General features: G+C 33.7%; 1 protein-coding gene across 4 annotated transcripts in view; it reads left to right on the forward strand.

Annotated features, from left to right (window-relative positions):
• Positions 1 to 16,574, forward strand: part of LOC143255836 (calcium-activated potassium channel slowpoke-like) — a 143,033-nt gene that overhangs the window by 73,414 nt on the left and 53,045 nt on the right. For all 4 annotated transcript variants that reach the window (XM_076512140.1, XM_076512141.1, XM_076512143.1 and 1 more), the window contains exons 6-10: positions 1,865 to 2,016; positions 4,402 to 4,569; positions 6,481 to 6,572; positions 10,889 to 10,999; positions 14,955 to 15,060. In XM_076512140.1, coding sequence (XP_076368255.1) covers positions 1,865 to 2,016; positions 4,402 to 4,569; positions 6,481 to 6,572; positions 10,889 to 10,999; positions 14,955 to 15,060 — 629 coding nt within the window. The remainder of the gene's footprint in view (positions 1 to 1,864; positions 2,017 to 4,401; positions 4,570 to 6,480; positions 6,573 to 10,888; positions 11,000 to 14,954; positions 15,061 to 16,574) is intronic.

The raw sequence follows: 16,574 nt of genomic DNA on the forward strand, positions 1-16,574 counted from the left end.
GGCCTGGCAGGGCCAGGTGGTTAAGGCATTCGACTCGCAATCTGAGGGTTGCGGATTCACATCCCCGTCACGCCAAACATGCTCGCCCTTTCAGCCGTGGGGGCGTAATAAAGTGACGGCCAATCTCACTATTCGTTGGTAAAAAAGAGTAGCCCAAGAATTGGCGGTGGGTGACGATAATTAGCTGCCTTTCCTCTAGTTCTACACTGCTAAGTTGGGAACGGCTAGTGCAGATAGTTCTCTTGTAGCTTTGCGCGAAATTCAATACAAACAAACAAATAAACAAAATCGATAAGATTCTCACGTCGCAATTGGTCTAGAGAAATCTATAGGTAGTGGTTGTCATATTTTAGCATAACAAAATGTGACCAGACTTTAATGATAAAACCCACTTATGTTAGAGTGCATATGAAATTTTATAAAAAAAAAATCTATACCTGACCAAGAAAAATGGATTTCAATTTCGGATTTAACATTCAGGAATTGCTGTAGAACATGAAATGTCAGTAAAACCATCGCAGGTTTCTTGTGTTTTTTTAACATTCCCAAGCACATTGTTTGACATATTCAACGCAATAAGTCTAATTAGGTATTGCTCAGATATTCTTAATTTTCAAGAGAATGAAATGTGGATCTGCTCTGGAATTTAAAATAAATATTAAAAAACTGATTACCACAGTAAATCTAATAGGAAATACTGATTGGTCAAAGTATTGCAACTATATATGTTATTAACCACGCTTTGAACCAATGTTGTTCTATTTTAATTTTTACATTTTTGTAAAATATTTAAATATTTTACTATGAGTTAGTAACTCCTAATTCTCAAAACTGCCCCTTCTCAATGGCTAAGTGGCACATTTACGTGTTTACAACACTAAAAATCGGGTTTCGATACTGGTGACGGTTACAGCATAGATAGCCAATAATGTAGCTTTGTGTTTAGGATCAAACCAACGAACTAGAAAGTGAGATTCAAAAACTTAAGGGTAAAATTAGATGCTTAGACTTTATATTATTCATAGCATATGTCCCTCGGTAGGATAGCGGTAAGTCTACAAATTTACAATGCTAAAATCAGGGATTCGATTCCGCGAGGTGAACACTGCAGATAACCACATGTGGCCTTGCTGTAAAAAAGACAAACTTATCTATAATAATGAACAGAAATATATTTGTTAAAGTAACTGCTGTAAAGTTGATTTAGTTAAACTTAAAACACAAACTTAACGGTCGCTTTCAAAAATATTTCAAGTTCACCTTATCTGAAACTATAGATGAACCAATAATTTCGTTAGTTGATTTGCGAGAGATTGAAATGTCATTATTTGATATCAGGTTACCTTTAAATGTCTAAAAATAAACGGAGTGCGTGTTGTTTTATTATTAATATTAAGATTTCACTGATAGCAGTATGGAAAACAACTTTCTTCAGATGTTGTGTGACCACGTGATATTTCTTTAGCTGAATACCACGTGAATCTTTTGAAACCTGAACAGGATTTTTTTATTCGCAATATTTTCTGTTGAATATATCTATAGATATTTACTGTATAAGCAATAGAGGAAGAGATATTCACAAAGACTCTACTTTGTTAAACGTTTTGTTGTTATTTTGTCTGTAGTGAACTATAGTAATATTTGTCTAAGTTGTAAGATATCAACATAGAATGTATCTAATATTTAATACGATACTTCAAACATGTTTTTAACACGTAGCTCTGAATTGTTACATCTTTTAATAGATATTTGAAAAAGTGAAGTTAAATTCTGTCAAAGTAGTCCATAAAACGCTCCTTCCTACAAAGTCTTCTCTTCTCCCGTTTGGAAATACGAATGATTAAACATTGTCTTTTCTTTCTAGGTCTAAGGTTTTTGAGAGCCCTCCGTTTGATCTCGGTGCCCGATATTTTACAGTATTTGAACGTGCTCAAAACCAGCAGCTCTATTCGATTAGCTCAGTTGGTTTCCATAGTGATCAGTGTGTGGCTTACAGCAGCTGGGATCATTCATTTGGTAGGTTGGAGGTTTGCTCGGCATCAGTGTGTCATTAGATGTTCAATTCAAGTGAAAAGTTCGAAGCGTGACGTATATAGAGAGCAACCTTCATAAAATTGGACAGCGTGGTTATGGTTATTCAAATATTATATGGGTTTTTTTTCTGTGGCGTGCATTGGCAGCGCTGTTTTTTTTTCGTCTCATGGAAGACATTCATTAATGAGTTACAGAAAATCAGTATTCTCTGATTGTCATTTACAATTTTTCATTCTGAATATACAGCAAAAACTGACAAAAACAACGAGTCGAAGATAAAACGATTACAAATCGAGTGCAAGTGGTTCCTAACCTTTACCTTTCTCATCAACAGAGTAGGTAGATAAACTAAGTCTTAATTACAATCCAAATATAATCGCTACTACTTGAATTCTACATTAGAACTCCTGAACGTACTAGTATTGGTGAAAGAAAAAAAAATGTCAGGTTAACTTTAAAATATCAGGTCATCCCATAAATAATGTCCGAAATTTTAATACAGAAAGTGCATCATCATTTCTGTTGTTGTAAAAGGTTTTAATGACTAAAATATAAAGTAGAATGTGTATAAAAATATTCATACAAATAAAATAAACTAACCCAACTCCACTTTTTCAGATTATTAATCAAATAAACCCTTATGATGATAAATGTGTCTGAGAAGCATATAGTGCTTTATGAGTTTCAAAAAGGTAATAGTGCAACAGAAACTGCACGAAACATTCAAGGTGTTTACGGTGCGAAGTCTCTCAGTGGAAGAAAATGTCGAAGATGGTTTCAAAAGTTCAGATCAGGTGACTACAGCTTAAGTGATGCATCACGTTCAGGTCGTCCTGTTAAGTTTAATGATGACTTACTGCTGGCTGCACTTGATGAAAATTGTGCTGTAACAGTTCAAAAACTAGCACAGAAGCTTAATTACACTCATTCAAAAGTTCACCGCCATTTGCAACAGGTTGGAAAAGTGTCAAAACTTGGAAAATGGAACCTCCATGATTTGACAGAAGCCAACCTTAGAGCAAGAGTGGACATTTGCACTTCTCTGCGCTCTCGTGAACATAACTTACCTTTTGGACAGGTCAGTGACTGGAGATAAAAAATGGATATTTCAAAAAATGTTAAGCGCCGCAGACAATGGTTCAGTGTGGTAAACTGGCTAAAGCACAGCCTAAGATTGAACTCCACCCTAGGAAAGTCTTGTTAAGCGTTTGGTGGGATATTGTTGATGTGATCCACTTTGAATTCCTGCCACTCAATGTACCCATTACATCAGACTTCTATTGTCAACAGTTAGAACGCTTGAATGTTGCACTGAAAGAAAAGAGGCCTGCTTTGATCAATCGTAAAGGTGTTGTGTTACATCAGGATAATGCAATGCCCCATACAGCAAGGATCACATCTGTAAAGATTAAATAGCAAGACTAGGAAAAACTTCCACATCCTCCTTATTCTCCAGATCTTGTCCCATCTGATTATCATCTATTCCGAAGTTTGCAGAACTACCTTGATGGAAAAGAGCTTGGAACACGTGACGATGCCAAAACTACCCTTTCAACATTCTTGTCCTCCAAACCTCAAGAATTTTATAGAAATAGCATTCAGAAGCTTGTGAATCGTTGATAGGAAGTAATTAATAATAATGGAACATACATTATTGATTAAATAACATTAAAAGCGTTTGAAATCCCTTCTCATTTCCTGAACCTAAAATCGGACGTTACTTAAGGAATAGCCTGATAATAACTTTTTCCCGAAATACTTTAATTAAAATAAATTTGCCGTGATTTTAGTACTCAACCATATTAGGAGTAAACTGATATAGCCACAGCATTCAAGTATCGAATAGACATTTTTACTAAGTAGGTATACAATTATATAACGTCTCCTAAAGCGTTGCAGTCTTTTAATCTATTGATAGATGACTTAATATTGCTTTTACACCTAATTTTTCGCAAAAATATAAAGAAAATCGTTCTTATAAGAAGTTTTATCATATAAAAGATGCATTCACAAATGCTGATAAATAATTAAAGTTGTGGTATTCAGTGTTTGAGGGTTTGGCTGTTAGAAGTAGGATAAACATACAGACAACGAAGTGAAATTTTGGATTTAATTCTATTCTAGATTTGAATATTTTCTTGCTATTTTTGTGGTATTGTATCAAAATTTAAACACTAAAACTCACACGTCAACGAAAAAGTCGCTTGACCAGAAGGAACTAATGGTGGTTGCAATATCATAAGTATTCTTCAATACGTATATAGTATCTTTAATTGAGGTAGGCAGTGAATGTGCGAAAATGTGCTTTCAATATTCTTTCGGGCTTTTGAGAATGGATAACATTTATTGATGTCTTCTTTATTTCAGTTGGAGAATTCTGGGGATCCTTTGGAATTTGACAACCCGCATAATCTTTCTTATTGGGAATGTGTTTACTTTCTAATAGTAACCATGTCTACAGTGGGATACGGAGATATTTACTGCGAGACAACCCTAGGCAGAGCATTTATTGTATTCTTTATTTTAGTGGGTTTGGTAAGTTTCTTCTCTTATGTATTACATTTCTTATAGCAAGAGTTCTGCCATTATAAAGTTTATGGAATTGTAACAACGAAGTTAAACACGAACCAAAATAATCTTTGTTTTATCACTTGCCTCTAGCCATGATTTGTTGTTTTTGAGGGGATATTTGCACATTGATAAACCCCATTTTTAACGTTACTTAGTTATTGCTATGCATAATCTTCCTGAAGAATCGTGTTAGATTTGTATCGTAACTTACGCCATTTAAACCTTAAAATATATAAACAAATCTGGCCTAAAAGGATTTCAAGCAGTATCTAGTTGTATGCAAAAAGCTGCAAATCAAATTACTTCTAGGTTTTAAATAAAATAAGCAGACAGTGCTTAATTTTCAGGATTTAAGTTTTGTTTTCAAGATGAATGTTTGTCTTTCAGAGTGAAAGTTGTTTGTACACACGTTTCCTCTATACGATCATTGTCTTACATTATACCAAATGTATAACTTTTCGTTTACAGTTATTTAGGAAACAGATAGATTTATGTTATACTTCTATTTTAAATTATTTCAATGTTGAAAATTATTTTGTTTTAATACTATAGTTTTATTGAACTCTATGCAGGATTTATTTTTAGTACTTTAAAAGACAACATATATGTGCATAAAGTTCTTAAATCTGTACATTTTTATATGTATATTATATATATATATACTTTAATATAAGAGATAAAAATCCTACAACCGCCAGAGGGCTAAATGAAAGTGGAAAAACCAATAACAGCACACTGACTCTGAAATACAATGGTAATATTTCTCGCATGAAATAGTCAATAGATTATAGGAAAGTTTCGACAAAGAAGCTAACCTTATTAATTGTTATTAATTTTGGAAAAAAATACTAATTAATTAATTATTTTTAAAAGGTTTACTATCCAAACTACTTGAAGCTGGATATGTTTTTATGGCTCCTAAAGAAATAAAATAGATCTAATTACGTACTGAACAGTTGAATTAATATTCCACAGACGTCCAAAGTATAACAAATAATTACTCCACTGTTCATTTAGCACGCTGGCACTTAAAAAAACAGCTTATTATAGATTTATTTTCCGTTCAATGTTATAAGTTTTTTCCGGCAATACCTTTTTTTGGAAGTTTCTGTTTCTCAATAAGATGGCGTCCGTTACATCGTGATCGGTATCTTTATCGTTTGTTTAAAAATCAGTGTATCAAGGAAATGAGAAAATTCCACTGGAGCATCTATGATAAGTGCTTTCAAGTTTTGGTAGCTAAAAATAAAAGTTAACATTTCGACTTAAGAATAATTCTGTTTTCAAAACACAAAGTCGTCTTTATCATCAGGATAAATTTGTATCGTGATGGCCAGTTATCTTTGTAAGGATGGCAAGTACGTGAGTGCAATTTAAAATAATTATTTTTATATATTTTATTTAATGCTATGAAATTACTGTTTATATATATATATAAATATATATTTCTTATAATCAAAGCACGAGTACCTTTTTTCTCATATAGCCCTTTAGAATGCTTGCACACATTTTTGCACCTCTTGTCTTTTATCCAATATATTTCCATTTACATTCTTTACATTTACATGTATATTAAATTTTATAATGTTTTTTATTACATTTTGCATGATTTATGTCCATAAGATGCGCTTAAGTTGCTACTTTCTAACTTTGATGGTGACATTGATTTTTAAACTCAAACGCAGCACTTAGTTTTATGACTCATTAAAGCAGAAACTTGGCTGTGCCCTAGCTTTGGTTCCCAAATGGCAATCCTTTAGAGACGCCTTATTCGTTTTGGCACATAGTGTTAGCTTTAGAAATAGGTGTAGTGGTAGTTGACATTGTCCATGCTTGTTTTAACTTTTCCTTTTCTCCTGTATTTTCCACACCTAGGCCGTCTTTGCCAGTTGCATTCCTGAGATCCTAGAGTTAGTAGGAACTAGACCCAAATATGGTGGCGAATACAGACGGGAGCATGGTAAAAGGTACAGAATAGTAACTCCCTTTAAGTCTGGTGTGCGCTGGTGTAAACGCATGAGTGTGTTAATGGCCGCTAGAGGGAGTCTTTATTTTTTATAACTGTGACTGTGGCTCCCCCTAGATGTTTGTTTTCTATCTAAACTTGAAATGACTGTGACTTTTCATCCTGCATCTCTTAATTCACTCTTGATGGTTAATTGCTGCTGACAAATTAACCGATGTAAGCTACTTTATTCATATAAATGGAGTTAGCTAGGCAAAAGTAAGAAAAATATATGATTGCATAAAATAAATTTATATCTTTTATAATATTTATTCAAAAGTTGTTTTTGAAACTTCATTTCCTAAGTTCCAAAAATGAAAAACATGTGTGATCTAACACCTTTAAAATGTCTATAAGAAATCAATAACAATATAAAAACGAAGGTCATTCCAGTAGAAAAGTCAAATGGTTACTAGTCGAAGCTATTCATTGACTCGAAATTAGATTAATTGTTGGCAAACGTCAATCATATTAAGCAGAATAGTTGTGGGCTCGAATGAAATAAATACAGTATTTAGTCGGTTAATGTGTCAGCAGTCATCGTTGTGGCGCTGCTTTTTGTGGTGACGCATGACATGTGTTGACACGTCATCCCTGTGCTCCTCACGCTCTCTATAGGCTGTCTTCGCAAGCTGGATTCCCGAAATCACAGAATCGGTTGGTCATCCATCCAGGTATGGCGGGGCTTTCAAGCAGGAACGCGGAAAGAGGTATTGTCGTAATGCAGTGACGTAATATGTTCAAGATGTTTTTTTATAGACCTAAATGCTGTTTCCCTTTTCCTTTTTCCCCTCCCTATCTCTATCTCTCTCTTTTGCACGTGTCTCGTATACTTTCTCTGCACCATTGGCATCCAACTTGTGCACGTTGTTCGTCTGTTGACCAATGGTAGGCAGTGTTTGCTGGCTGTATCCCGGAAATCATTGACCTAATTGGCTCCCGACCAAAATATGGCGGAACTTTCAAGTCCGAGAGAGGAAGAAGGTAATGTACATTAAAAGATCTTAGATGGTCTAATGATAAACAAAGAACCTTGCTGTAAGAATATTTAATATTCATAATTTCACACTAATACTATAGTGTATTTATACGTAACGTCCTCATAAATTCTAAATAATTCACTTTAAAGCTAATTTTTTCAAAAGTTTATTTTAACGTTTTTTTGCAATCATATATTTTGATTTTTCCAACTTTATTTAATAACAATTTGTAACTTTTCAACTATCTTTCAAAGTAACCTAATAATATGTATTTTATTTCAGAGTTAATACTTTTAACGCTAGAAGTTCATTGATTATAAAGTGTTTTTTTTTTAAATGTCTTGATTGTGTAGGGCCTAGCTTAAAGCACCTGCTATATTATAAAGTTATACATGTTAACAGTTACAAAAGATAGGAATATGGTTATTATATTTTGATGCTTGAGGAGAAGACACGCATATTTAAATGATTCTTTTTTAAACCTGTTTTAAGATCAATTTTTCTCTTGAAACGATTTTACTAACAATTTAAATAATGAAATATTGCTTTATCAAGGTTATGAAATACACTGAATAATTAATATTTTATTTTTATAAGAATTTTGTTTACTGATAACAATTCAAAACTTACCTCCACAACGCAGCCATAAAAACCAAATTGATCTTCTGTGATTTTAACCTTATTATAAAGTAATAGAGACATAGAGTGCAGTTACGATTTTTATGCATCATTCTTTCGAGATATAAGTAACAATTAATGTCCTTACTCAACTATAAGAATCCAGTCGAAGTAATATGTTTAGCAAGAGTACAAACTGTTTTTCTTTCTCTTAAACTGCAATCCCCAAAGTCTTTTCAATATTTTAATATAACTCACTGCAAAAGAGATGTACTATAAATTAACACAAACATTTTGTTGTTTCACACTACAGATTGTGCTTTTATGAATTATATTACAGTTAAAGGAAACAAACAATTTTTGTGTTTTTAAACAACACACGTGACGTGTGTTTTTCAAAGGAAAAAATATGTTTAAGTACATCGTTGTGTTATGAAAATCATAATTTTATTAAGTGTTTGTAAACTGTATACAATTTAACGCAAAACACATGCATCAGCCAACACATATGTGTTCTATTTTATTTTATTAACCGAAAGTGACTGTTTTATAGCCAGTGTTGTAGCTGTTCAAACACCAGACCTGTGTTCCGAAGAACACAAATATTTTGTTGTTTTTTTCTTTTTCTATACTGCATAAATCTTAAGGTACAAAACTGGAGACCGCAATAGCCGCTGAACGCATTCCACACTTTCAGATACGGGCGCATTATGAATGTAAGATGCTATTCCATTATCCAATTAAAAGCAGTCCTCTAAACAACAAGTGTCGCTGACTAGTACTTGCTCTTCTTCTGGTTAATAGTTTCAAACTGGACACGATCATGCCTAAATCTTGGGGTCTCTGGCCTGGCCACTTAGTCCATATGTTGGATAAAATTATATTCAAGTAAAAAATATCAACTCATACTAGCAGATTAAGTACTTGCAAATGCTTAATACTTTCAACAAATTACAGTAACATTTGCACAAAATTCAATCTCATAAATCCATTTTTCAACAACTTCCTGTGGAGCATACCTCCAGACATTCTACCATTGTCATGCTTTTTAGACAAAAATGTTCTTTGTAATCTTTCTAAGTTACCTGATTATTCCAAAATTGCTTCCTCCACCCATAAAGAAGTCATTGTATAAAAATGTGATAGTCAAGGAAACACGACCAAAAAAGTTGATCATTTTTCGTTTAAGGAGGAAAAGTGATTTTGCACAAAAATACAAAACAAACAGAACATAAATTTGTATTTGTTTGTTTGCTATGTATATTTTTAAAATATTTTTTCTATTACGTAAACTGTATGAAAAACTATTGTGTTATAATTTGACATTGTAATTACATACGCCATTATTTAGAAAATATACGATGTTATGTTTCTTATTATAAGCAAATTTCGAATTAATATTGCAAAGAATGTAATTCTTTAGACAAAGTATTCATTTTGAGCCAAATATCAAATTGGCAGCAAATGTTCATCTCACAGTCAACTTACAAATATGCAAGATTCAGTTTCTTTCAGCTTAGAGTTTGGTTTAAACTGTTAATATTTAGCTATATTAATCAATTAGTTACATTAAACATCTTTTGTATTCATGTTCAAATTAGCATACAAATGTAAATCGATCTTATTATATTTTAGTTAAAATTGTTTTATTAATAGTGTTGGTATCCAAAACGAATTAACATTTAAAAGTAAAATAAAATGCTAAATATCACAAATTCTTATTTGAAAACGATAAACGTTGGAAAAACTAGTTAAATGAACCCAAGCAAAACTTAAATTACAAATAAATTATTTTGATTTTTTAAAATAAAATAAAAAATTAATTACACTAAAAGAAACATCTCCACCGCACCAAGTATGCTCGCCCTTTCAGCTGTGGGTGCGTTATAATGTTACGGTCAATCCCACTATTCGTTGGAAACAAATAGTAGCCCAAGAGTTAGCGGTGGGTGATGATGACTAGCTGCCTTCCCCGTTGTCTTACACTACTAAGTTAGAGATGGCTAGCGTAGATTTCCCTTGTCTAGCTTTGCACGAAATTCAAAAACCAAACCAAACCTAAAAGAGACACAAACCTGCCATTTACTACGATGTGTCTACATAATTTGTTGTCAAAAACTTTTATAACACAGGACATATTCTGTAAACATATATAACATATTGATAAAACAGGTTTTATCTTTTCATATCTTATAGATCTGGTGTAAATTTTAATTTCTTTAAACAACCCAAGACTTCGTACATTCTTCCTAAATTTCTCAGTTTTGGACAAAGTTTTATAATGTCATTTACCACGCATGTTTTTGTTTGAGAAGTACGCCTGTTTTTGCACTCACTATAATCCACTAAAGTGATCAATATTATAGAAAGATACGAACATGAATAGCTAGCACAAGCCTATTTATAAACGCAAGTCTGTGTTTTACTTATTTATCATATAAATGTTAATCTCTCAGTACTTATGTTTACTAGCAAGTAAACTGTATGTGTACTTAAGATAATACATGTAATACAGTACGTATTAAAGAAATATATATGTAACTTTTATATTAATTTTTACATGTTTAGTTTTCTTTTAAATAATATAACAAATAAAGGTATGATTATTTTGAAACCTGCAATGTGTATATGTAGACAATAAGTGTTTATTTCTTTGTGTTGTAATTAATCTTTTCGAAAGACACATCGTAGTCTGTGGACACATAACATTTGAATCGGTGTCTCACTTTCTGACCGACTTTCTGCATGAAGACAGAGAAGATGTAGATGTGGAAGTTGTTTTCTTACATAGGTAAGCGCTTTCCAGAAAATAAAAGAAATGTTATTTTCATACATACCGGCTAAGGCTAAAATAGTATTAGATTCATATTAAGTTAAATTTTATTCTGTTACAAGAGCCTGATGTTCTGAAACCACACTAAATTTGGTTTTCACGAATTCGAAAGGTGATGTGACTAGGTGAGGTTTTATGAGAAGACTTGTTCAAATCCTTGGAACTGCGCATTTAATTCTCGAATTGTAACTGTTTGTGTTTGATATGTATCTTTAGTTAGTGTCGTTTAAATCGTCACATACTCACCATGGTGAGCCTCTACTTATATAGACATTTGAAGAATATGTTTGATTCCAGTTAGCCCAGACAATATCAGCTGCTACCTAACCGTACAGATCAGTCATCAAAAGTATATATTTAAAAACTGCTGGTATGGGTGGAGAAAGCACTAATAGAAGAGCGAAAAACGTTTCGACCTTCTTCGGTGATCGTCAGATCGAAACGTTGTTCGCTTCTCTATTAGTGCTTTCTCTATCCATACCAGCCGTTTTTAAATATATAATTTTCGCTATAAGTGGGTTTTCCCATCATCACAAGTCACCAAAGAGCTAAATAAGTTGTCATCAATTTGAGAAAATAACCTCAACATCCAACTAGAAAAATACGATAAATAGAATACTTGGAAAGCTAAGTACACTTTAATAATACCGTTTCTGCTATATTTCGATAAAGAGCAGTTATTGAAACAGCATCGTTAAAAAGCTGTAACTGTGCCCTCTAGATTTACTGATTTATCTAATGTGAGTATAAGTTACATCCAAAACAGAAGCTTCTATTTCTGTCCCAAAACTTTCCTTGAATCAAACACACTCTTTCTCTGTAGTTCATAATTTAAGACCTTCGTTCACGAAAGTATATTAATGAAGTATGGAAAAATGTACAGCTGTATATATCAGTAATGGTTTTAGAGGTTTCAGCGTTTCCATCTTCACCAGAATCAATGTACTTGTTTTCTTTTAACCTAATTCTATTTTGACCGAGGCCCAGCATGGCCAGGTCGGTTAAGGCGCTCGACTCGCAATCCGAGAGTCGCGGGTTGGAATCACACCAAACATGCTCGTCATTTCAGCTGTGGAGGCGTTATAATGTTACAGTTAATCCCAGTAATCGTTGGTAAAACAGTAGCCAAGAGTTGGCGGTGGATGGTGATGACTAGCTGCCTTCCCTCTAAAGTTAGACTGCAAAATTAGGGATGGCTAACGCAGATAAGCTTCATGTAACTTTTCGCGAAATTCAGAACAAACCAAACTGACTAAAAATGTACAAACATGTGGCTTTAGGTTTCGATACCTGCAATTGACAACACACAGATATCCCACTGTGTAGATTTCTACTTAACATCAAACAAAACAATTGGTCGGAACTCCTTTTACGGGCCCGGTATGGCTAGGTTGTTAGGATATTTGACTCGTAATCTGAGGGTCGCGGGTTCGAGTCCGTGTCACATTAAACATGCTCGCCGTTTCAGCCGTGGGAGCGTTATAATGTAACAGTCAATTCCACTATTCGTTGGAAAAGAGTAGCCCAAGATTCGGCTGTGGTTGATGATGACTAGCTGTCTCACTTCTGGTCTTACATTGCTAAATTAGAAATGGCTAGCGCAGATAGCCTTTGTGTAGCTTTGCGCGAAACATAAACCAATCAACCTTTTAAGCCATTCATAAAAATTACTTATTACTTATTTTCGTACACTAACATTATTATTGAAGTGAAATGACCTGAATGGAAAGAAAAAATGATGTCCAAACGGTCCTTCTTCTTATACTGATGTCAAGATGCCTTATATGATTTCTGATTACCATTTCTTACGGTTTTATATGATATTATACAGAAACAAATATTTCACGCAAAGCTATACGAAGGCTATCTGCGCTAGCCGTTCCTAACTTAGATGTGTAAGGCTAGAGGGAAGAGAACTAGTCATTACCACCCACCGGCAACTCCTGGGCTACTCTTTTACCAACGAATAGTGGGATTGGTCATAACATTATAACATCCCTACGAGTGAAAGAGCGAGCATGTTTGGTGTGATGGGGGATTCGAATCATCGACCCTCGGATTACGAGTCGACTGTCTTAGCCAGCTGGCCATGCCGGGCCATAGTGAAGTGGTATTTTAGTTCAAAGATTCTTATGAGATGACTCGTAAGTTATCAGGAACCCCGAACAAACAAAAACATAACATAAATCCACGAACAGTTTCGCTCATAGATATTAAAATTAAAAGGTTTAAGTTCATTTCACAGTTTTCTGATTGAGACAGTTCTCTGGTTGATAAAGTATGCTTTTTTAAGTTTAAGTCCAATCTTTCAGTAGTTTAATTCATCATCTACCCTAACTAAGAGAAAATTCGCGAGCATAATACACGGCTTCAAGAAATAATATCAAAAAAATTGTTGATTTACGTTTTAGGAATATGGAAATATGAACCTCTACCACCATGGCTGCTGAAATTCCATTTCGTAAAAGGAAGTACTTTGAAATTTCATGGTAGTGAGGCATAGGCTTCCAAAAAATTTCAATACACTCAGAGATAAATGTTAACGTAATTTTCTAAAGCACTCACTGTACGAACTTGCATGCACGTTTCAACACGTAACATTTAATGGTTTATTTCTTTAATTAGCTCAAAATTACGAATAAAAATGTAATTTGGTTTCGTCCGATTTTTTTTCTGGTTTCAGCTGATTTATTTTATTTCATATAATGTAAGAAGTATATTTCAAAGAACTTTGAAAACTATACATTTGGTAGCTTGTTTCAGAGGAAAATATTTTCTTATTAACCATTTTAACCTTCTCACCATTTGCAGCGAACGTTTATTTGTAGTACACTACAAAGCTATAAAATGGATTATCCGTGCTTTGTCAACCACGGGAATCAAAATCAGATTTTTAGCGTTATAAGCCTTTAAAATTATTGATAAACCACTATGGGAAGCTTTAGCGAACGTAGTGTAAAATTTTGAAGAAAAAAAGAACAAAGTTTAGGTTGATTCTTTAAGGGCCCAGCATGGAGATGTGGTTAAGGCACTCGATTCGTAATCTGAGAGTCGCAGGTTCGAATTCCTCTCACACCAAATATACTGGCCCTTTCAGCGATGAGGGCGTTATAATGTTACGGTCACTCCCACTATTTATTGGTAAAAGAGTAGCCCAAGAGTTTCCGGTGAGTGGTGAAGACTAGCTGTCTTCCCTCTAGTCTTACACTACTAAATTAGGGACGGCTAGCGCAGATAGCCCTCGTGCAGCTTTACGCAAAATTAAAAAACAAACAAGCTTTTATCAGCCACGACTTTTGCTCAGTGACCTTAACTATCGAAGGTGCGTGATTATTATATGAAAAGAATGCGTGTCTTCAAACTATTTTACTTCATAACCTTGGGTAAAAGTTAAATAATGAAATTTTAATGGAAAGAAAAATTACAATTTGTTTATTGAAAGTTCAATTAATTTACACACAAGCCCTTGCTTTAAGCGATCTACTGTACTAATGAAAATAAACATCACTGAAGGATCAAATAACGTTGAAAGACATATTAATAAATAATAACCTAGTCTTCAATTGATCATAAAGGCAGAGGATGATTCCTGGTGTATACTTCTAAACAGACTACTCGTTTAAAAGAAATTAAATATGAATATTGGTTCGGAATATATTTGTTGTCGCTGTTGTTAAACACAAAGCTGCACAATAGGTTCTCCGTGTTCTACCCATCACGTGTATGAAAACTCGGTTTTTAGCCTTGTAAGTCCACAGACCTACTGATTTTAATGAAAATTGTCAGTTCAGAAGTACACAGCACTGAAATATTTATGAGTTGTCTTATTACAATAAAGACACGTGATACTGTTTTATAAACAGACGTAAAAAAAAAGAAATACTTGTGACCTGAAATGTTTATTACTTGCTAGGAAACCTCCTGATCTTGAGCTGGAGGGGTTGATTAAGCGTCACTTTACTACAGTGGAATTTTTCCAAGGAAGTGTAATGAGCCCTATAGACTTACAACGTGTAAAGGTGGGTAGTATTGTTGTTATTCTATCAATATTATTTTATTCATTTTTGTTAATAAAGTATTTTAGTAACGGTTTAAATTATCGCTTATCTGCTTGGAAGTAGTTGGATGAATCGGTATCTTGGGATATTACAATAATACCTGTACACCGCGACTGCTTAACTTTGTTGGAAAGTGGGGTAAAGTTAGTTTAATCTAACATATTTGTTAATAATAGTGTGTGCACACTAAACGTAACAAATGTGACCTATGTGTTAGGCGTCTGTAGCGTACAGAGCTTTCTATATATACATTCATTGATTTTGTGCTCACAAACGTTTTTTCGGAAGTCTCATTTATGTAGAACCAACAGCAAAGGAAAAAAAAAAATGTTAACTTTTATATCTTAGTATTTCAAAACGATAAGAGAATTGTCAATACTTTGTCCATTATATAAACCTTCTCATGGATTAGACATTCTAATGGATCAATGAATGTTTAATAATATGCACTCCAAGATGCAGAATTTTTTTCAGATAGATTTATCATAAACATTTTTTTAATGTATAGTATTCATAACACAACACCTTAATATCATATTACACGAAGTTAAAGATGAGTTAACTTATTGAATGGGCCCGGCATGGCCAAGCGTGTTAAGGCGTGCGACTCGTAATCTGAGGGTCGCGGGTTCGCATCCCGGTCGCGCCAAACATGCTCGCCCTTTCAGCCGTGGGGGCGTTATAATGTGACGATCAATCCCACTATTTGTTGGTAAAAGAGTAGCCCAAGAGTTGGCGGTGGGTGGTGATGACTATCTGCCTTCCCTCTAGTCTTACACTGCTAAATTAGGGACGGCTAGCACAGATAGCCCTCGAGTAGCTTTGTGCGAAATTCCAAAAAACAAACAAACTTATTGAATGTGTGAATGAACTTACAAACTTAAATCGAAAATAAGAATATAAGTCATAACCACAACAGAAAATCTAATTACAATAACAGAAAATATAAAATCGAGTACCGTTTAAAAAGGGAACATATTTTGCCCCTATGTGGCACAGTAGTGAGTCGTAGTGCTTATAACGATAAAAATCGAGTTTCGACATTCATATTTTGGCATACACACTATTTAGAAATCTCTAGTTATGCGAAATAACATAAAGTGACTTCTGTTTCTAACTGTAATCTTGAGTAGTAAAACAATTTTCAAATTAATCCCACCTAGTAGCAGTTACTGACAGACTAATATATATCTAATTGTGCCTGAAGCCAGTCATCACATATAAAATACACAAGTAAATCCACTGCAGAATTGAACTGTCAACTACTACGTTTTGCTGCCTAATTAACTTAGAAGTTATAGGTGGCTAACTTTTCAGAACTCAATCCCCGCGGTAAAAACCTAGTTTACAAATTAATTGTTTCGTCACGAGTAGTGTAAAAGTTGTATCGTTTCCGTTTGAGCAATGTTAATAAAAATCGCTCCAACCTTGAAAAAATTCGGATAAAATTAAGTTTATAATAGCCAAATTAAACC

Source organism: Tachypleus tridentatus, chromosome 7 (assembly GCF_004210375.1).
Source record: "Tachypleus tridentatus isolate NWPU-2018 chromosome 7, ASM421037v1, whole genome shotgun sequence".
In the NCBI taxonomy this organism is placed as follows: Eukaryota; Metazoa; Arthropoda; class Merostomata; order Xiphosura; family Limulidae; genus Tachypleus; species Tachypleus tridentatus.